The sequence below is a fragment of the Crocodylus porosus genome, unplaced genomic scaffold, assembly GCF_001723895.1.
Source record: "Crocodylus porosus isolate Cpor-Errol unplaced genomic scaffold, CroPor_comp1, whole genome shotgun sequence".
In the NCBI taxonomy this organism is placed as follows: Eukaryota; Metazoa; Chordata; order Crocodylia; family Crocodylidae; genus Crocodylus; species Crocodylus porosus.
In genome coordinates this window covers 3,721,181-3,744,034 of record NW_017728944.1, presented here as the reverse complement: position 1 = coordinate 3,744,034, position 22,854 = coordinate 3,721,181, and the positions used below count along the sequence as shown (strand labels likewise).

The 22,854-nt window shown below is 45.4% G+C and overlaps 2 protein-coding genes across 3 annotated transcripts; both read left to right on the top strand.

The window, feature by feature from the left end:
• The first annotated feature begins 594 nt into the window (after positions 1-594).
• LOC109320325 (keratin, type I cytoskeletal 14-like) lies at positions 595-7,615 on the top strand. 2 transcript variants are annotated; one of them, XM_019550373.1, is made up of 9 exons: positions 596-923; positions 966-1,249; positions 3,083-3,165; positions 3,818-3,974; positions 4,503-4,664; positions 4,774-4,899; positions 5,024-5,244; positions 6,229-6,266; positions 7,257-7,615. In XM_019550373.1, exons 1-9 carry the CDS (start codon positions 668-670, stop codon positions 7,352-7,354), a joined length of 1,425 nt encoding a protein of 474 aa, XP_019405918.1. In that variant the 5' UTR covers positions 596-667; the 3' UTR covers positions 7,355-7,615. The 2 variants fall into 2 exon arrangements, with proteins under 2 accessions (XP_019405917.1, XP_019405918.1); XM_019550372.1 differs by having other exon boundaries at positions 595-1,249.
• A 6,207-nt stretch (positions 7,616-13,822) lies between these two features.
• On the top strand, positions 13,823-22,129 carry LOC109320324 (keratin, type I cytoskeletal 14-like). The gene is made up of 8 exons (XM_019550370.1): positions 13,823-14,485; positions 17,814-17,896; positions 18,428-18,584; positions 19,029-19,190; positions 19,299-19,424; positions 19,549-19,769; positions 20,466-20,515; positions 21,806-22,129. The coding sequence occupies exons 1-8, from the start codon at positions 13,904-13,906 to the stop codon at positions 21,898-21,900; spliced, it is 1,476 nt and encodes a 491-aa protein (XP_019405915.1). The 5' UTR covers positions 13,823-13,903; the 3' UTR covers positions 21,901-22,129.
• The last annotated feature ends 725 nt before the right edge of the window (positions 22,130-22,854 follow it).

Here is a 22,854-nt window from a genome sequence, read left to right as displayed (position 1 = left end):
ATATGGCTGAGTTTAATTCACACTCTGACTGCCAGGTCTGCACTTGTTTTGCTGAGAGAGGTCTCAGCTGGAAAGATTCCAGTGGACTCCAAGTGACTTTGGATGAGCTGCAAATAAAGGACATGTGCCACAGAGTGCTTGAGTCAGCACCTTTTTACTGGCTTCGGACTCCCATGCCAAAGCTAATAAACAGATTTGTGAGTAAGTTCATGATTTAAGATTTTCACATGCAACTCAGTATCACAATGGAGGGTTCAGAGGCTGCACTAGGTGGAGACTGAATGTCTTCATGTCTCTGGTGTAACAGTGTCAAGTTAAAGCGTAGCCCTAAGCAATAATTGCCTTCTCTTCTAAGTCACGCCCAACTGTTTGGAAATGAAAAAGAAACATAAGGACCACACCCTTTTCTGAGGCAAAGCATTTGTAGTGGAATGTGACAAAATGATCAAGAACAGAGAGACAAAAAGCCATGCTGGAAATTGGCTCAGACTTTCAGGGTGATGAAAAGCCTGGGGAATGTAAGAGAGACACAGGGATGTGGCAATAGTAACGCCCCCTAATTCTGGCTATAAAGGGAGCTCCAAGTCAGGTGAAGTTAGTGCTCTGCTTCTTTCACAACTGAGCTGGGTGCCTCTCTCACACCCTAGATCCTCTATTACCCTCCATCATGGCCACCACCGTAAGACAATATTCTTCTTCGACCTCCCTGAAGGGCCTGGGTGGCTTTGGTGGTGGTTCCAGCCGAGGGTCCTCAGTGCGTCTCAGTGGAGGCGCCTACAGAGCTCCAACTATCCATGGGGGATCAGGTGGCTACTCGGTCTCCTCCTCTCGAATGATCTCTGGCTTCGGCGGTGGCCTGGGTGGTGGCTATGGAGGGAGCTACTGTAGCAGTGTGGGAGGAGGCTTTGGTGGTGGCAGCTTTGGTGGTGGCAGCTTCGGTGGTGGCAGCTTTGGTGGCGGATTTGGTGGTGGACTTGGTGGTGGCTTTGGTGGTGGCTCTGGTGGTGGATTTGGCAGTGGCTTTGGTGGGCCCTTTGTGGGAGGCGATGGCATTCTGCCTGCCGGGGAGAAGGAAACCATGCAGAACCTGAACGACCGCCTGGCTGCCTACCTGGACAAGGTGCGCGCTCTGGAGGAGGCCAACAGTGAGCTGGAGATTAAGATCAGGGACTGGTATAAGAAGCAAGGCCCTGGTCCAGACCGTGACTACAGCCCATACTACAGGACCATCGAGGATTTGAGGAACAAGGTATGACACTGAAGTAGGACATTTCCGGTCTAAGTCGCTATTAAGGTGACCACAATGGTACTGCAAAACAACAGCATAAGTCACAGCTGGAAATCAAGTGAGAGCAAAAGGTTTCACAAGCCTGTATTTGAAAATATGAAGGATGTGGACTTAGTGCTTTGACAACCTCAGTTATTGTGTTCCTCCAAAAAGGTGCATGTAACAGACATGAGAGGCAGTAATGCAGCAGCAGAGTTTTATGGATATTAGTTCATGTTGATAAGGCATTTTATTTTGCTGAGTCTATGGAAAATTAATTCACAGGTGAAGGTTCTAGCTGTATACCAACCATGATGGGCCTAGTGTGACTGCATGTCCACAGTCAAGCTATTGGCAATTTATTGTCCATTGCTTTGGCTTTGTCAGTCCTAGGCTGAGTTTTGGGACTTGAAGACCTAAGGAGGGGACCCAATAATGACAAGCATGTTGCCTATCTTGCTCTATCATCTCATTCCTAGGTTTTTTGGGAGCAGTTTGTCTCCCTGCAGATTTGGTTTCCTGTGCTGTCATCTTGAGCAGGTTGATTTTCTTCCTCCCCCTCTTTTCATTTTTCATGTACAAGTGATTGTTAGTAAACCCAAGGGTCTGTATTCTATTTCCCCTTGTGTGCTTAACTGGTAGTTTTTTAGCCATGCAAGTGGCCTTCTTTTTGCTTACATGTGGGGGGCAATTCAGTTTTCCCTGCACTGTGATCAAGCAAGCATGTGTGTAAACTGAGTGTGGTCAATAGGCCATGCACTGGCTGGGTACAGGTGTGCAGCTATGCACAGGTTTACCTGAGTATAAGTGATGTGAAAAGGGACCATAAGTGATGGAAAAAGGGGAGGAAAGAGGGAGATGAGGAGGGGAATCCTTTTATGTTTTAACCCTAATAGCTGAGTGGTTAGAGCACTCATCCAGAAAGCTGGAGAAAACTGCTAGAAAAGTGCTATTTGGATACACTCAAGGTAAACAGAAGTCTGCCCAAGGGCATGATGGACATTAGAGAGTAACCAGGCTGGAAGGGACCAGCAGATCAGGCATCTCTGTACAGAGATGGGATTTGTTGTTTCATGCAGAGGCGCTCAAGGATGCAGAGGAGCTGTCAAAGAATGCCTGTTGCCCATTTTCAAGCCCTTTGTACGGCTCCACATTTAAGTTCTTTCCTCACAGCCTGTCTTGCATCTCACTGGACATACAGGGTGGCTTACATGTAGCTGAGTATGCATTACAAACATCAATTACTGTCAGCATTCTCCCAGTACACTCCATTCCACTTCTTGCTTCCTTCCCATGAGTGAATTTGAATGAGCTCATTAAAGAGCAAGCAGGAACAGGCTTTGCCAAACCACAGCCATAGCAATGGTTTTCCAGCTCTGCCTGCGACAGTCACCTCCATATAGTGCTTCAAAGGTTAGGTGGTCTCCCCCTCACCAATAACTGTTGTGAGAATAATTTCATGCTGTATGTGGGGAGAAGGAGGGAGATTCTTTCTTGAACTGTGTGTCTCCAGCGTGTACCCTAAAGCATGAGATGGCGTGTTCTTATTATTCACGCACATCTTCAGAGACATTATTTATAATTATGGGTAATTTGAAAAGAGAGACATGGGGCAGTCTGACACAGCTTGCTCACTTCACTTTAACTTAGACACAGCTCATTTCTCCATTGTACAGGTAGGTGCTTCCCCTTGTAGAAGTCATCCAGTGATGCCCCGACCCTTCCTTAATCACAAATCTTAGGTTGTACCTCTCAGCAACAAGAGGAGCTTTTCAGACTCTTTTTTCACTGGCTCTCATGTCTTCTTGCCTCCAGATCCTTTCTGCCACTGTTGACAATGCCAACCTCGTCTTGCAGATTGACAATGCCAGGCTGACAGCTGATGACTTCAAGAACAAGTAAGTTCCGCCCTCCCTTTGGAGTGGAAACAGGGAAGCAATTGTCCAACATGAGAACGGTGCAATTAAAGTTTCTTGGCCAGCATACATGAACAGTGACTGGGAAAGAGCAGGGCTGTCTTTTGCAGGGGGAGTTTTTTATTAGTTTTCATTGGTCCTGAGGAAGCTTTGACATAATGAGAACAATAACAGCAAAAGCCAAAACAGCCAATAAGTGAACAAATCTCATTAGGAGCTTGGGAAATGTTGTGTTTTCAGTAGAATTTTTAAATTTTATGTATATCGCAAAAAGGACTTGATCTATTTTGAATGTCGCCCAAAACAGACAGGATGGGGGCCATGGTGCTTCAATTAATTTAGCCAGGGGGAAGTACACATTGATGGTGAAGTGTAAACCTGTTAGTTAAATGTGGTACAGGTTGCTAGTATACCAAGTGAAGTTACTGGTCTTTCCAAATACCTGGTCAGCACTAGTGCTGTTTTATCAATTGGCTAGTGCACCTCACTCACTGGATTACCTACCACTGTGGGTGTTGAGATATGGGAAGGATGGTGGTAATATGGACCAAAGCGGGTAGCAATCAAAGGTGACCCACTGACAGTGGCTGGATGGCTTCTCACGTCTATTTCTTAATCTATTTTATGTTTCAAGGTTTGAAACGGAGCAGGCCCTGCGTCTAAGTGTTGAGGCTGACATCAATGGCTTGCGTAGAGTCCTGGATGAGCTGACTTTGGCCAGAGCTGACCTGGAGATGCAGCTCGAGAACCTCAGTGAAGAGCTGGCTTACCTTAAGAAGAACCACGAAGAGGTAAGGATAATGCTAAGCACAAGAGCAGAGCCTCTGAATGGTAGCTAAGAGTCAATGGAAACTAGGTCAGGCCCAAGCAGCAAGACTTGTTCTGAGGCCTAGGGCTGCAGCAAAAGAACTTTCAGGGATAAGGCAGCAGGGAATAATTCATACTTTACAGCTACATACCCTCTGTGGCCCTAGGTAAGACTCGTGTACTCCTTCACATTTCAGAGGCTAGCACTGGAGCTGTGCGTGGGATCAGAATTTCCCTCAGGGGAGGGAAGTCACCTGTGCTTTCCTGAACTAAGTAAAATGAAACCGTGAAATGCAGATTTCTTCAGATGGGATCTTGTTTTGACCTGATTAGTGGCAATGACATAGGCCCTAGTTAGGATGAGATCCCCACTGTGCCAGTTGCTAAACAAATATAAGGTCTCTTCCTGGCAAAGCTAAGATTTTGACAATGGGAAGGGCCTCCTTAGATGGGCTGCAGCAACACTGTACCGTTATGATGTGGATGAACATAATGGGTTGGCTTTGTTATAGGAAATGAATGCCCTACGCAGCCAGGTCGGTGGAGAGATCACTGTAGAGATGGATGCTGCTCCCGGGGTTGACCTGACCAAGATCCTGGCTGAAATGCGAGAACAGTACGAGCACCTGGCCGACAAGAACCGCAGAGAGGCTGAGCAGTGGTTCTTCAAGCAGGTATGTATTGGTTGCATGGAGAACAATGACTCCATGGCACACCTGGCTGGTAGCCAAGATTTACCTGCTGTAACCAGTGCAGTAATGGCCTTGTCCTCTCTTACCCCAGACAGAAGAACTAAATAAAGAAGTCGCCATCAACACAGAACAACTTCAGAGCGGCAAGAGTGAGATCACGGAGCTCCGACGCACCATCCAGGGGTTGGAAATCGAGCTTCAGTCCCAGCTCAGCACGGTACCTAGCATTGACTCCCAAGGGTCGCACCTACACGCACACACAGGCTGGCAAATGAAGGAATGAATGATCCCTTTCATCTTCCCTCCTCCTGAATTCCTTTCCCTCTGCTTTCCCGTCTCAGAAAGCCGCCCTGGAAGGCACCTTGGCTGACACAGAAGCCCGCTACGGCTCCCAGCTGGCGCAGATCCAGGGCATGATCACCAGCGTGGAGGAGCAGCTGGCTGAGCTCCGGTGTGACATGGAGCGGCAGAACCACGAGTACAAGATCCTCCTGGACGTCAAGTGCCGGCTGGAACAGGAGATCGCTACATACCGCCGCCTGCTGGAGGGCGAGGATGCCCAGTATGTGAATGGAGTTGACTAGATAGAATGACGCGGGGCAGGGAGAAACCTCTGAAACAACTATGTCCTCTAGAGCCTTGTTTCGAGTGAATATCCAAGAATGAGTGGCCCAGAGGCTCTCTGCTGTTATCTTTGTAGTCAGACCCTGACATGGGAGAGATTTAGTTTTTGAATTACGGTGCATAACATACCCTCTTTTTCTCCTTTTAGGGATCAGTGCTGTATAGCCATTACCATAAAATTTCAGCTGCTAGGACTCTTAAATTCTGTTCCTGGCTCCTTCTGTGACTCTATGAAGCTAAACTGACTAACATATCTCACAGGGAGGTCTGAGGAGCATGTAATGGGTGTGTCTAAATTATCATGACGCCCTACAAATCTTTCCAAGATTGTGTTTCTGCCTCAGATTTTAATGGTAGATCATTAGTGGCCAACCTTTTTGGCAAGCATGACATAGCTTAAGTCCAAAGTATGAGACAGTGCCACTCCAATAATTAGCTATTGCATTGCCGAGTGCTACTGAATTGTGTCACCACCAGGACACAGCAACACTGAATTTGGAGGCATCTACTCCTGCAGCTCCTATGGGGCCAGACCCTTGAGCCAGCATTGACTCATGATTTCTGACCTCTCCCTGTTGGCTGCATTGATCCCTGTCCTCTCCTAAACTATCACTTTGATCCCAAGCCCCTCCCTGACTGCTGCTCCAATACCCACCCCTTCCCTAATCTGTCATGTGCCACACACACTGGCTGCCCATGCCATGCGTGGCACTCTTCCTGTGGGTTGGCCATTACTGCAGTAGGTAATTTTAAGGACAGGACACTAGTGATTCACATTTTGATGCAATAAAGAAATTGGTCAGACTGGGTGTTAAATAATTATCTTCCCCCATGAGAGGCCAGCCTATTTGTTCTATCACTTACTGCCTCCTTTCCTTTTTGCCCATGATTTTAACTTGCCCTCATTTTTCTCCTCTTGTAGCATGTCTTCACAGTACTCCTCCCAGGTTATCAAAGAAGGTAAGGGGTTTTTCTTGTCTGCAAAATTCATCACATACTCTCATATCTCATCCTTAACAACTACCATCTCAGAAGGTCTCCTTTATTAGTGGGTTCAGAATATGAACGATAAGGAATTATTCCTCCAACATATTAAAGACATTGTTGAGACAAATGTCTGTGCAGGAATGAAAATAGGGCGATGGATTCATGAAAATTAAATTGTGCAGTTAAATCAACTGTATAAAAAAGTCAATATTTGGCTGGTCAAAAGTTTCACATCTAAACTGTTTTGGCAGAAATGTGTTTCCATCATAATGAGCTCATTTTCAGAAATATGTCTGCTTTCCAAGGAAATTTTTAACCATTGGCAAGACAAACAAACAAACAAACCTAAAAAAAATGAAAGGAAAAAAAATATATATTTTTTTTATTTTTGGGTTCTCAATTTTTCCAAAGATTGACATTTTCAGTCAATGTACTAGCTCCAGCCAATATGTCCTTTCCTTTCATTTCTGTGTTCTACAAAAGCTAGTGTGAAGTAGCCTCTCCTTCATATTCCAGTACAGTACTGGGAGGTCCCATCTAGTCGAAAAGAAAATGTATTAGTCAAATCATGTATTTGCTTCCTTTGAAAAACATTACTCTTCCTCAATCACTTTAGATCCGTGATTCACAACCAGTGTGCCATGGCCCCTTGGAGTGTCATGAGATCCTTTTCAGGGTGCTGTGGTGTGCTGCTCAATATCAGCACTGTGAAGTGTCCAAACACCTACACACATGATTCACAGATAAACCCAGATTTCAAATAGGAATCCAGAGTGTCAAAACTATCCTGCCCTGCTGTGGTCTTTCTGAGTTCTCTGCAACAGAGCGAGGATGGCTGCCATCCTAGTGCCCCTTCTAAGACTGAGCCCAAAGCTGGTGCCACGATTACCCACCCCTTTTTACACTACTGCATGTCTCTCCTCCTCCCCTAGTAACAGCTTCCTCTTTTTTTCTTCTGTTTAGGACCTAAGACCACTCGTCAGGTCCGCACGATCGTTGAGGAAGTCCAGGACGGAAAGGTGATTTCTTCCCGTGAGCAGGTCCACCTTTCACCCCGCTAAGACCACTGGCCGCTCCAGGCCTAGGCACTTTGGATGCCTACATATCATTATTTTCACAGCCAAGGGAAAGACAACTCCAGGCCATGTGCTGAAGATGGGTGCTTCTGCCATAAGCTTGAACAGGCCTGGATTATGCGGCGTGTTCAGCTCAGTTAGTGTGTTCCTTCCCATTCTACCACTGTGTTCCTCACCCTTCTGTGAATGCTTCGCTATGCTCTGCCTGTAAACGCCCAATAAAGCTTTTCATTTTGTTCATGCAAATTGCAAATTTTGCCTTGGTAATTCTAGGCTGACACAGTCCCTGTGGGGGCATTGGTGGTGTTTGTTAGGGCTGCTGCCAACACTCACAGGCTGCTAGGGGATGGAGGTGTTCAAAAGTTCACTGTAAGGCAGTATATCCTAGATTACCATGTGATTTCAATTAGTACCCCCCAGACTGCATGGCAAGTCAAAGCCCTAGGTGTTTTACTGAACACGTCCAGCTTGGCTGGATGTCTACAGAGGAACTGATGAAATAGTCTCAGATATCTTTCCTCAGCCTGAAGTGGTCTCAGGATGTAAAACCTAAGATAGCTCCTTAATGAATCATGTCAGACTTGGGTCTTCCACAGTAAGGGGCACATGGATCATTGCTGGCCATTGTACAGGGTCAGGGCAAAAATGTGACTTTCTCAACTTAGTGAATCTGAGCCAAGAAGCATAATGCACAATGAAAAACACAAGCACATTCATAGTCAACTATGCATAATTATCAACTCTTTTAGCTCCCTCTCAGCACTGGCTGAGTTATACAGGCAATAGTGCTTTGTGGTAATGAATGACATCTTCACCTGCAATAAAATTTCAGTGACATTCAATGAGAATTCCTTAGCGTGACAAACTACACGACTGGCTGCCAAGGTGCAAGGAAAGGATAGACCCCTTGGATATCTGTGAGCTTTGAGTATGGCCCATGTGGAATATGATTACTGCATGCTGGGTTTGAGTTTCTACATATGTTTTTCTTTAAAAGTCACTCCTAATCCACGGTACACGCCACCTCTGCTTCTCACCTCTCCCAGCAGCAGCAGTGGCTCCTGGAAGACAAATCTAGGTACTGGGTCCTGGTTAGCTTCTGCCATGGTATCTGCTTTCAGGTAATTCTTTGCCCCTTGACTAGGGCTACTGAAACCAATGAGATGATTCATGGGGTGGTGTTGCGGAGCATATGGAAGGCTGGTACAATCTGGCTGTCTGATTTTAAGTCCTTTCTTCCAGGAAATTTGCTGTGATTTTACCATTGGCAGCTATCATCGATAGTTCTGGTTCTCCCCGACAAGCTGGGAAGGAACCTTTCAGTTGTATTTTAGAGCATCTATTGTTGCTGTCTACACGTGCCATTAATGTGCAGCAATAGACTGCAGAGCTTATTGCTCCACAGCTTATTGCCTCTGGGAAGCTCCAGGGTATGTGATTTACATGTGTGCCCAGACCACAGCACAACACTGAGCTGGGTTGCAGCAGCCCTGGTTGGTAGAAGGTCTGGGGGGTGGTCAACCAGCCAGCCCGGGGCTGCTCTGACTGGGCTCAGTATGCTGTGGAGGGACTGGCTGGGGCACAAGGGTGCTTCAGGGTGGGGCTAGCCGGCATGCTCCAGCTAGCCAACTCTGTGTCTACACGTGCGCTGCTGTGCACAAAAAACTATTAGTTTCTTGTGCACCTAATAGGGGTGCGTGTGTAGATTCTGAAGCATTTACTGTGCAGTTAATTAGTCCAAGCTTCTGTGGCTATGCGGTTATTGTTATCTGCGTTATCTGAATTAATATTAGCTTGGGACATGTACTGCAGTCACATCTCTGCCCTAGACAGCGTTGAAGTATCCTCTGTTTTAGAATTTCACAACCTACCTGACCCCTTACCGTCCTGCTCAGATGCTATTGACGTGTCTATACATGTGAGCTGTGGATGGAGGGGAGGGGAGAGGAGAGGGAAGGGGCAAGATCAAAAAAAACAGTTGTGGAAAAACAGTCCCATGTTCTGGAAGCCATGTCTGCATTTTTGTATCATTGTGGATGTGCCTGGGCAAGATTCTCATCCCAAAGCGCTTCCAGTTAAAACAAATTTGGAGGGGTTTTTTGCTTGTTTCTTCTAATGAGAGCTCTTTAGGGCAGGGCTTTGTCTTTTTCTTCTTTTGTTAAATGCCAGGCACACCCTGGAATAGAAATTTTCTCAGGACAAAAGTCCCTTTCACGACTCCCGCTACTGCAGAGCCAGTGTACAATTGGTGCAGAGTTCAGAGCTTATCTCTGTTCTGCTTTGAATACCAATAATTGAACTCAAACTTCAGGAAATTTGTTGGTGAACATCATTTTGGATTGTGGCTCAGGTAGACAGACACACAGCTTGAGACAGGAGGATAGAGGTTAAAATAAAAACTTGTCACTTTTCAGGCAAAATTAAACATATGTGATATGAAATTTCATTGGCAGAGACTTTAAAAAGAGACATTGAAGTGTGACTGTTAATGTCCTTTTTAACAGGCAAGGATTTGCTTGGGTGATATCTTTTTTTCAAATGCAAGGTATTCTTCATCAGGTCACTCTAAAAAATCCTTGCCTTGCACATAATTCCTGGACCATCATGGCTACAGCATCACTCTATCACTACTAATTTTCTTAACAGTAACTTTAAATAGAGACTTTGAAACTAGGGCAAACTTCAGAAGCTCATTTACATGAAAAGAAACATACACTGTCCTTGTCTGTCACGGTTGCAGACATATATGTTGGGGCTCAGACTGCACCATCAGCCCTTGCTATACTTCAAATATATCAATGACATCATCATCATTTGGACTGAAAACCTGCAATCTCTGATTGAGTTCCATCAGAAATTCAAGAATCACCCTCCCTCCATCCGATTATCTCTTGAATACTCCACACCAACATCTCTTTCTTAGACATGATGATCAGTATCCAGAATGATAAAATACAGACAATGTTATACAAGAAACCCACAGACCAACATACGCACCTCCACGGAACCAGCAGTCACCCTAAACACACCAAAAAAGCGGTGATATACAGCCAAGCCCTCAGTTACCACCAAATTTGCACTGAGGAAAACACCCTGGGTTGCCACCTCACCAATCTTAAAAAGGCTTTCACCCAACAAGGACGCTCCTCCAGAGAGATAGATTGCATGTTTGAAAGATCCACCCGGATACCACAGGAAGAACTGCTGCAGTACAGAAGAAAACCAAAGGGGCTGTGTGCATATATGGACAGAGAGAAAGAGAGAGAGAGAATCTGATTTTGCTGCTTTCAGTGGTGTGACTATCTGGAAACAGCAACATCAGCAGAATTTGACTTTGTAATTTTGTTGGAAGAAAAAAAAATCAAACTCATAATTAAAAAAAACCTGGGAGAAGTAATTACAATTATTTTTAAACCTAGCTAGAGGGCAGTTCTCATTCTCAGGCTCAGATCTTCTGCTGTGCCCAAGATCCCCCTAGGCCATAACTGAAATGGTAATGTCTGCACACTTCTCTGGCTTGGCTCTATGCTGACTATAGCTGCAGTGTATGTAATGGTGGCCATGGCAAATGTACCAACTGGAGGCTGCTAAAGGGCAACACCTTGGCTCCTCTCTGCCCTCACGCAGCTTCCCACATCTGTGCTGCAGCAGCACTGGCAAAGGGTTCAGTGTTCCTTGCTGACTGCTTTATCCCAGCACCATCTTCATGTGAGATAGCTTGGTTAGATAAAGCTTAAGTTGCCTGTAACCTCAACTGGGTTTCTGTTTTTGGACACCCTGAGGGCAGGGGGACAGTGTTGAGTACTGGGGGGTGGGGGGGTGGGTGGAAGAGCATAGTTAGTCTTACCTATCCTGGGACCCAAACACCCCAGCTATGTTGCTGCCAGTCTGCCCCAGCTGCCTTTGTTGTGGTGCCATGCACTTGGCTACTACTTCTCTGTGTAGTGTGGAGGTGCTATGTCCTGGAGCAGCAAAACGTCCTCAGAGACGCAGGGGTCAGGGTGTAGCTGCCATTCCAGTTCGCCCTCCAAATCAGCACATAAGGCTGGTGCCTCATTTGCCCAGCCCTTTTTATGTTACTACTAGATGATAGTGTTCATGATGGCAAAAACTGAATTCAGTTCCAGGTGTGACCATTTTCAAGACCTCACTGATAGGACAGCTCACTTCAGTTCTGCCAAACAGTTTTATATGCAAAATGTAGCCAAGTTCATTTTTAAAGAACTGGCCAATTGCCCGTCAAGAATGATGTGGGGTCTGTCAAGAATTGCCTGTCAAAAATGATGCGGGGTGGAAGCCTATTGCACACATAGGAGGCTATCATGCCTTGCACCCCCAAAGTAACAATTTTGACTCTCTTCTCATTTCTCTGGAATTTTATCAGCTCTTATGCCATTTTCAGCAAAGATTCAAATGTGGCAAAAAATCTTTAATGTATGAGCCAGTGAAATGCTGCTTTCTCATTGTTTCATTTCTCTTAACCACAAAATTAAACTGATTTGAGGCCGAACTCTGTGAGCGTTTCACTGTTCATTATTCTGTAGCTTCCTTTTATAAACAGCACACATGAACATAAGATGTGGGAATGGAAGGAGCCTCCTGTGTCACTGATTGCAATGAATTTCTTCAGTCTCAATACTCTCAGTTAGTTACTGCATGACAGTAACTTCTGGACAACTAAAACTTAGCTTGTTGTTTAAGATGATTACAAATCATAAATTTTAATCAATTGATTTAACTCATCTATGTACTTTCTGAGAAGCATTTACAGAACAGCCCTCTAACACTATGATCTTTAGAGCCAACTTGTTACTTGGGTAAATATATATTTATCAAAGTTGTATTTCTGCTTAGTTGGAACTAGCAGGAATGTTTTACATGGGTCACATTTCTATTGCAAACAAACAACACTGTACAAACTATTTGCAATACTTTGTGGTTAGGTTGGCCAGACAGTGAAATTTCCTTGAACTAAAGACTTCTGTTACAGAATGCCTTCATTTTTCTCATACCCTGCCTTAAAGCTCAACTAATGCCCTTTAGATTTATCTAGTAATGACATTATGATTTATAATACCATATCAAATAGTCTAGCTTGATCTAGTGTTTCTCCGGGAATGAGCCTGTGCTGCCTTTGAGCTTCTGATAGAGCCAGAATCTTTCCCCCCTTTTCTTGGCAGCTGATCTGAGAAGGAATATTATTTCTAGCTGTTGAGAAGGGGATTGTTAGGGCCTGTCTAGGAAAGTAAAGGATTGGCAAACAGACACGTGAGGAAGTGTACTTTTCTCCACCCTCACCCTGGAACATCATTAACTGGTACCACTCAGGTCTGTGCTAGAGGCCTTTCAGCTTCAGACAGAGTTAGTACTGAGACAGCTATGTCCTTCTCTGTGCTCAGCCCTTCAGTTTCCTGAACCCCTTAGTTCTTCAAAGGCAGCCTGTGTCTCTTCTGCTGTTTTGTTTACTGGGAGTATCTATATTTTTTGGATTAGACTCTCAGACAAGGCAGCCACAAAGGGAATTTCAGAGTAGAACTGATCAACTTGCTCATTAACTTATGGTAAAGCACTTTGTTTCTTAGTGCTATTTTTTATCCTCAAGTCCTACAAACCCAACAGCTGTTTTCTAGACCATTTAGACTATTTTCTTTGCTCTTACTCTGTGCTGACCCTCACACTTTCTGGGAGAACTCCGTAACTTCTAAGTTGTGCCTTCTAACAGCTGTGCCCTGGAACTGAATGGGGCCTCAGAGGCTGAACTCCCCCCTCATCTCTACAGATTGGGTTAAAGGCTCATTTGAAACTCTGGCTATTGCAAAAGAGTTACCAAGTACTCAGGGAGCCTGGGAATAGCACTGTGTAACACTTAAGACTTGCAGGTTGCGGGGGGGGTGGGGATTGTGCCACAGAATAGTTAAATCAGTCTATGCTGGATCCAGAGGTGTGAGTGCAAGCCTTGTCCCAGGTTCACAGTAAAGTCTTCCCTCAGTCAACCCAGCTATAAAGGGACACTTGGTGATATACCTGGGGAATCAAGGGGTCTTAATCACACTAAGCCCCCTAGCTTCAAGAGGTCCTTTGATTTTTTTTGATGACCTGAGACAGAGGTTGATTTAGTCCGTTGAAATGCTGCTGAAGGAACCCTGATTATTTCTCTCATGCTTAGTAGCGTGAAGTGATGTTAAAACGTAGCCTTGAGCAATGATCCTCCCACTTTGAATCATACCTGACTGTTCATTTGGAAGCACAGGAAGCAGAGTGACGCCCTTTGTGAGGTGATGTGTTTCTAGTGAAATGTAACAAAAGGCATGAATAGAACAAAGAGAAAAATGATGATTCTGGAAATTGGCTCAGACTTTCAGGGTGATGAAAAGCCTGGGGAATGTAAGAAAGAAACAAAGATGTGGCAATGGCAACGCCCCCTGGCTCTGGCTATAAAGGGAGCTCCAAGTCAGGGTGAAGTTAGCATTCTGCTTCTTTCACAGCTGAGCTGGGTGCCTCTCTCACACCCTAGATCCTCTGTTACCCTTTGCCATGGCCACCAGCATCAGACAATATTCTTCTTCAACCTCCCTGAAGGGCCTGGGTGGCTTTGGTGGTGGTTCCAGCCGAGGGTCCTCAGTGCGTCTCAGTGGAGGCGCCTACAGAGCTCCAACTGTCCATGGGGGATCAGGTGGCTACTCAATTTCTTCCTCTCGAATGATCTCTGGTGTTGGAGGTGGTATGGGTGGTGGCTATGGAGGGAGCTACTGTAGCAGTGTGGGAGGAGGCTTCGGTGGTGGCAGCTTTGGTGGTGGCAGCTTCGGTGGTGGCAGCTTTGGTGGCGGATTTGGTGGTGGACTTGGTGGTGGCTTTGGTGGTGGCTCTGGTGGTGGATTTGGCAGTGGCTTTGGTGGGCCCTTTGTGGGAGGCGATGGCATTCTGCCTGCCGGGGAGAAGGAAACCATGCAGAACCTGAACGACCGCCTGGCTGCCTACCTGGACAAGGTGCGCGCTCTGGAGGAGGCCAACAGTGAGCTGGAGATTAAGATCAGGGACTGGTATAAGAAGCAAGGCCCTGGTCCAGACCGTGACTACAGCCCATACTACAGGACCATCGAGGATCTGAGGAACAAGGTATGACACTGCTGTTATAGAAGTGGGACATCTCCTGTATGAGACTGTTCATTAAAAATGCTCTGTGTCTGAAAGCTGGATATATGGGGCTCTAATTGATGGCAGGCCCATCTAATTACATCTAATTGATATAATGAGAGCTTCATGGAAATACATTCATTTTTACTTTGCCAGAAACAAATGAAGGAAATGCAGTAACTTATGGGCATTAGTGGTCTGATGGTATTCCTTCATAAGGAGAAAAACTGTATTACCTGTCAAATGTTTTACAACAGTGAAGGAGACAGAAGCAAAACGGCAGCAATCCAAGATAATACACCACTTACTCTTATTACAAATTGTATCCTGGGTGCTCCAGCTTCTAGCAGTTTGTCCCTAAAAGGGTTCCCAGACTAGCAATTCTGGGATGAGTGTATACAGAGGGTTGGGTTTTATTGGATATTACATATGCTCTGTCAGATGTCCAGCTCAGAAATAGGCTGTGAGCTCCTCAGGCAGGGACATGTTATCTGGTTGGCACTGTCCACCTATTTGAAAAGGCTATGAGTGCACAGATGTTAAGCAGTTGCAATATTGGCCACTAATCATGATTTGCTTATAATGATGCTGGATTTAGTGGTTAAAAAAGAGGTGAAACCAAATGGTAATGGAGAGAGGGGAGCATTGCCATTTGGGAATGGCTGTGACAAGACCTGACATTTTCCCTTCCCTCTGAACCAGGGAGATTTAGGATGATCTAGGCCTAATTCTGTTCCCCTTTATACCAGTCAGGTGTAAGTTCACTGAAGTTAGCACGTATGTACACTGTGGAAAACTGAAGTATGCAAAGTAGGGTGGCCATCATAGAGGGTATTACAGTTTTCTGCTACTCTGTCCTCTATTGATACTAAACCTGATGCCTTTATGTCCTCTATTTTTCTCTTCAAGTGAAAAATAGAGGACATAAAGGCATCTGGTTTTGTATCAGTAGAGGACAGAGGACAACCGGACTGTCCTCTATGATGGCCACCCTAATGCATAGGCAGAAGCAGGACCCTCTCATTCAGTGTTCAATCTGAGCATTTTTGGAGGAAGGTTTCAAGCAAAGGCTCTGGTGACTCCCTCCACTGCAGTGCTGGAATCTACATTGGTCATGCCTAACTCACAAAGTCTGATTTTTTGCGCTTGGAGTAGGCCAAGTGTTGACTTTCATCATCAGCCTCTGATGTTCAGATGCTTGCTGGAGGCAATGGGAGTGTCATCAGATTGTCAGAGGGGGCAATGGATGGGGCACCTGGAAGGCAGTGACTTACGAGCATCAGTGATTTAGTGATTTTCCTTCATAAGGAGCAAAGTTGCATTCCGTGTTAAATGTTTTACAATAGGGGAACAAACAGATGCAAGAAGGTAGCAGCCCAAGGTAATATACCACTTACGGTTTTTAGGAGTCCTTGATGTAGTGACAATGCAGAATTTGTGCCTCCACCACTAGCTTTTCCTTACCTGGCACCAGTGATGAAAGTCAGTGATACACCAGGGAGGCAGCAACTGACACGCTCTGTGGTTGACCAAACTCTGAGCTACTAAGAAAGAATATTAGTTAGTGTACTTTGTTCTCCTGGCACTCACAGGTTTCCTTACAACCCCAATTTTTGTTTCCTGTCTTTAGCACCACAGGCTAAGTTACTTTCTTGCATTTGTTAAGGGAGGCAGATACTGTGAAGTTTTCTGCTCTGAATTCAAGCTAGGTGCTATCCTCCATTCTTCTCATGAGAGTATGATGATAGCAAGGAACAAATGGATACAGGTTCTGAAATAGGAGATCTGACCAGTGCACAGTCAGGTCTCACAGGTCTCATATGCTGCTTCTAGCATTGACCAGTACCTGGTGATGTACAGGAGGGAGCACTTAGTGATGGAGAGGAGAGGGCAGTCCTGCCGTTTCCCCTCCAATAATATACCTGGACAATCATGCAATAATACTGTGGGTGAGAGAGGGAGCGTACTTCCTGAGCTCTGCAAGTTGACAGTCAGGTTCTCTGAAGCATGGGATCTGAGTACTCTTTCCCAAGCTTGTACCTGCAAATGTTGGTTGGTAGGTAGGGTCGGAAGGGACCCGAGCAGATCATGAAGTCCGACCCCCTGCCATGGCAGGGAAGAGTACTGGGGTAAAATGACCCCGGCAAGGTGTTCATCTAGCCTCCTTTTAAAGACCCCCGGGATAGGAGCCAGCACCACTTCTCTTGGAAGTTGGTTCCAGTTCCTAGCTGCCCTGACTGTGAAGTAGCGCCTCCTGATACCTAGCCTGAATCTACCCTCTGCCAGCTTGTGACCATTATTTCTAGTCACTCCTGGTGGTTCTTGGGGGAACGGGGACTGCCCCAGTGCCTGCTGGTCCCCTCTGACTAGTTTGTAACAGGCCACTAGATCCCCCCTCAGCCTTCTCTTGTGGAGGCTGAACAGGTTCAGGTCCCGTAGCCTCTCCTCGTAGTCCCTGCTGCCTCCAATCATGTGAGTGGCCTCCTCTGGACCCTCTCCATGTTGTCCACATCCCTCTTGAAGTGCGGTGCCCAGAACTGGATGCAGTACTCCGGCTGCGGCCTGACCAGTGCTGCATAGAGTGGGGGATCACCTCCTTGGACCTGCTTGTGATGCATCTGTGGATGCATGACAAGGTGTGGTTGGCCTCCCTGACCGCATCCCCACACTGCCGGCCTATGTTCATCTTGGCATCAATGATGACTCCAAGATCCTTTTCTGCCTCTGCACTGATGAGAAGGGAGTTCCCCAGCCTGTAGATATGCTGCTGGTTCTTCCTCCCCAGGATGTTTTTGGCCTTCAAGCTATTCAAACCCTTTAAAAACCCAGCCAAAATATTTGAGGCAACAATATAGTTATGAAGGAGAAATCACTAGGGACAAGACTGTGCTTGCTCACTTCCCTGAAACCCAACAGTCCTGCAGGCACTTGGCTAAGAGATGAGTGCAGGATAAAGATCTAGAAAGAAAACCAGATTCTCTTTTTCACTAAGATTTTGCACTCATCAAGCAATGTGAATGGGACTTAATGTGAGTGTGAATTATATCTGCATATCCTTTTAGGTTTGTCCACCTTACTAGACCAGTATAAAATGGCTTTCATGCAAAGAGAATCCGATCCAGAGACTCATGCTTCTCCTTTCTATGGTGCCATTACACAAGTATTACCATTTTGGACAGGAAGTCCAATGATGCCTCTGACCATGAATGTTAATTCTTTCCCTAACTTCTGCTTGGATCCTTTCAACAATCAGCTACACGTACACCTTGAAATTTATTTTTTAATCTTTCTTGTCCTTTCTGCTTCCCAGATCCTTGCTGCAACTGTTGACAATGCCAACATCATCTTGCAGATTGACAATGCCAGGCTGGCAGCCGATGACTTCAGAACCAAGTAAGTGCAGGGCCCCTTGAAGCACCAAGTTCAAGAAACACCAGCACACAAGAATAGAAAGAACTAAAAAGCAAGTCTTATTTATGGAGCAGTAGCAGTAGGCAAGACTCTGAAGTCTTTTAGTCTCTCTGGCTGGCTAGCTGGCTAACAGCTCTCTAACTGAGTGACCATCTTCCAGGTCCCAACTCCCTTGTCTCCTGTTTGGGAGCATCTCTAAACTGTAACTTCTATTACTACATTGATGAGACAGGAATACAGCTTAAAACATCAGTTTGCTTCTGGATTTCTCTTACTTGCTGACTTTGAAGCTGTCACATTCTCCAAAATAGTGTGTGGATCAGAAAGCTGAGGGGTAGCTGGAAGACAACCTTTTAGCCTCTCTGAATGCTAAAGCAACTCCATACCTGCACAAAAGGACACATTGTTGGAAAAAATACAATGAAAAACTAGGCAAATTTGAGAAGGGAAAGGGATCGAGAAATTATATTAGCTGACTTATGTCTAAGGTTTCAAACTCTTTTGTGTTTCAAGGTTTGAGACCGAGCAGGCCCTGCGTCTGAGTGTTGAGGCTGACATCAATGGCCTGCGTAGGGTCCTGGATGAGCTGACTCTGGCCAGAGCTGACTTGGAGATGCAGATTGAGAACCTGAAGGAGGAGCTGGCTTACCTCAAGAAGAACCATGAGGAGGTGAGGAAGAAAGAGCATAGAAGCAAGGCCTGGGAATTGTAGCTGAGAGCCAGTGTACATTAGGTCAGCTCCAAGTAGTTGGAATATTTCTGAGCTTTGTGGGACTTGGGAGGGGATTTCAGTGGTTAAGGAAGTGAGGAATAATTCACTGTAGACAACTCTTCTGTAGGTTCTAGGTTAGTTACAATCACCTTTTGCTCCCTGATAGCATCTACAGAAAACACATGATAATACTGTGGATAAAAACCCTGAGCTTTGTTACCAGGCTGTGAAGCCACCTGATGTTTGGGATTTTATTTTCCAAACACATGCAATTAAAACCCAAACAAGGATTTTTTTAAAGTCTGCAGTCAAAATTTCAATGGGAAGAGCCTTGTTGGATGTGCTGCAGGGGAACGGTACCATTAAGATGGGGATGGCCATAACGGATCTTCCTTTTCACAGGAAATGAATGCCTTACGTGGCCAAGTGGGTGGAGAAATCAATGTGGAGATGGATGCTGCTCCCGGGGTTGACCTGACCAAGATCCTGGCTGAAATGCGTGAGCAGTACGAGCACCTGGCCGACAAGAACCGCAGAGAGGCTGAGCAGTGGTTCTTCAAGCAGGTATGTATCGGTTGCATGGAGAACAATGACTCCATGACACTCCTAGCTGGTGGCTGAGGTTTGTCTGCTGCAGCCAGTGCTGTAACACTGCTGTCTCCCTTACCCCAGACAGAAGAACTAAATAAAGAAGTCGCCATCAACACAGAACAACTTCAGAGCGGCAAGAGTGAGATCACGGAGCTCCGGCGCACCATCCAGGGGTTGGAAATCGAGCTTCAGTCCCAGCTCAGCACGGTACGTAGCATTGACTCCCAAGGGTCGCACCTACACGCACACACAGGCTGGCAAATGAAGGAATGAATGATCCCTTTCATCTTCCCTCCTCCTGAATTCCTTTCCCTCTGCTTTCCCGTCTCAGAAAGCCGCCCTGGAAGGCACCTTGGCTGACACAGAAGCCCGCTACGGCTCCCAGCTGGCGCAGATCCAGGGCATGATCACCAGCGTGGAGGAGCAGCTGGCTGAGCTCCGGTGTGACATGGAGCGGCAGAACCACGAGTACAAGATCCTCCTGGACGTCAAGTGCCGGCTGGAACAGGAGATCGCTACATACCGCCGCCTGCTGGAGGGCGAGGATGCCCAGTATGTGAATGGAGTTGACTAGATAGAATGACGTGGGGCAGGGAGAAGCCTCTGAACTCACTGTGTTCCCTAGAAGGCTCTCTTTGAAATAATTACCTGTGGATCATGAGCAGTTGATCAAACCAAGAAGGGATTGAACAATGACCTGTCTCCTATTAGCATCCTTTGTAAGAGGATGTATTTATTGTCTGCACTATTCAATGGCTGGCACTGTAGTTTGAGTGGTTAGAGCCAAGACCTGAGAATAAGAAGGTTGGGGTTTTTTTGCCTTAGTTGTGATGCTAGCACACTGTGTAAGCTTAAACCCTGAATTTCATTCTTATTTTTCCTGTTTGTAAAAAGGCCTAGGCCACAAAGGTCTGCCTCACTTGAGCACTGGGAGGGACTGTGGGGAGGGGTGGAATTTATGTGTATTGGTGAACTTAGTGATGCTCAGACCCTTCTGCAAAGGGTTTTCCTTTTTCTGTTAGGATACTGGTGTATGTCAGGGAGAATCCATTAGCTTGTTGCAAACTGTGAAAAACAATCTCAGAACAAATATTGTCAGATACTCTTCTAAAATAATGATTTCCCTGGTTTGGGGTATAAGGTTTTTTTTAAACATTTGTTGTGACTTTACTGACTCTCCTCCCCCAATGTAATCTGGAAGAAATATTCATGTTTCTAATTTTCCATCCTTTTTTTTCCCTTTTGCAGCATTCCTGCCCTGTACTCCTCAGGTCTGTCCTCACATTCTGGTAGAGATGGTAAGGATATGCCTTATTTGATGTATTATGCACTTGTGACTATAACAATCAACTTTACAGAGTGTGTCATTTTTATGGTTCATGCCAAACTGACCTGTGGTGTGGAACCATGCCTCAGAAATATTTGGTCATCACATGGTAATGACTGCAGTCACCACAACTTGTGAGCATCCCAGACACACTAAAACAGTCACAAAATTTAAGTGGGTCTTTGCAACAAAGATTCTTACAGTATTGGATGAACATCAACAATATTTGAAGGAACAACTAGCGGAATAACATTCAGGAAGATATCTTGTACGAGGGTGTTTCAGAAAGAAATGGCAATTTTGAAATAAAACTGTTTTGTGTGCCATGAGTGGGAAACTACACGGAAGTGGGGAACACTGATGTCTGCATTGTTGAATATACCCATTGTTTATGACTATGTAGAGAAGTGATGCGGTCTAGTAAAAGATCATGGCACACAGAATGGTTTTATTTCAAAATTGCTGTTTCTTTCCAAAACATCCTCCTATATACATAAAACTATAGTTGCAGTTGCTAGAAGTAGCATTATTAGACCTTTTGCTGCAGAGTTCAAGCTAATTGCCAATGAATTGTGTGAATTGTTAATTAGGAAAATATCATGTGTGGTGGATATTGGGCATTGGAGGGACAGGAATAGAAAATGCTAAAAATTAATGTTAAAACAGAAAAAAAACTTGGGCAAAATGGGCATTGTAACTGAGTTCTCAAAGTGCTGTATGAACTGTATTGCTTTTGCTTCAAAGGACAAAAGAGGAGAGTCTTACTTCAGGAACATACTCTGCTCATACGTGTTCAAGTGTACCTTGATTTTTTTGTTTAAGCTCTGGTTTTAGAAAAACTTGAAAAATTAGATTCTACATAAAAATTCAAATGGCTTCCATGTTTGGTCTTGTTTTGGGGCAATCCTAAGTTCATCACTGGACTCTGGGGAGATGGATAAATTTGAGCTCAGAGTTGCATGCAACTTGGTCAACCTCCACTTGAAAGGTTTGCAAACTTCTGTGAACCTTTCCATGAATCCAGGTTGAGATTCTGGTTCATCTGTCCCCATCTGGGGACTAAACAGACTGAGTCTTGTGGTTAGATTTTTTTCCTTTCCCCCTCAACCAACCTGGGACCATTTGAAGCAGTATATTCAAGCTGTTCAGGGAGCATTGATACACAATCTTTCTTCTTGTCACAGTAGATGAGATAGTGCATCAGGCAACTTTTGTCCTTCCTATATCAAAAATGAATTCTATTTTCTCTTCTTCTTCATAGTATCGTCTACTCGTCAAGTCCGCACAATTGTTGAAGAGGTCCAAGATGGAAAGGTGGTCTCTTCTCGTGAGCAGCTCCACCAAACCACTCGCTAAGAGGACAAGCAGCTCTGTGACCCCCCAGTCCAGAGGCCTGAGACTTTCAGATACTACCAAGAAAAAGATTAAAAGTTACTGAGGTTGTGTCTGATGGGGTCACAGGAGGCACTGCAGCTCAGTTTTCATATTCCTTCTTTTTGCTGTTTCTCACATTATTCTTTACCTTGTTCAGGTGCTGTATTGCACTCTGAAATCATTGAATAAAGCTTTTCTTATTCATGCAAAATGGAGCCTTGTTGTAGTTATTTTCAAGGTCTGATGCAAACCCTCTCCAACCCTTGGTGTTAGGTAATCAGGATACCCAAATGTCATTCATGGACAGCCACAAGATGGATTTGTTCTGAAGCTGAGTGCAAAAGGGACAGTCTCAGATACAGCAAAAATAAATTTGAACAATGTTTTTTTTCCTCCCCCTCCTCCTATTGTTAAGATACCTGGAAATGGTTGAATAGGATTTACACTGGAGGCTGTGGGTTGGGATGGTGTTTCAGTGCAAATGAATGGAACAGCTTGTCAAAGTGCCAGTAACTGCCAAGAATCCTGGCCTCAGTTCTGCAGCTGTTGCTCACATGTGGGGGTATATTATTGACTTCAGTAGGACTGCTACTTTCATTTGGGTTACTCAGAAATCATTAGAAGTACAGATTTGGGCTTGTGTTAATTTCACTGGGTGCATTTACATGTGCAATTAATGTTACACAGTATAAACTCTGGAGACGTTTGCGTTGGAGTACACTGCTCTTGGGTGCAGTGTTTACATGTGCACCTGGGACAGCAGTGATTTGAGCCAGAACAGAGCAGCCCCACAGTGGCAGGGGGTATGGGGGGTTAGCCCTGGGGCTCCAGGTGGCAGCGCCGGGTGGCAAAGGGGCTGGCTGGAGCTGGAGGTCCGGCTCCTGGCTGGCTGGGATGACCAAGTGCAATTTGTGCCCAGTGGTCATCATCTGCACA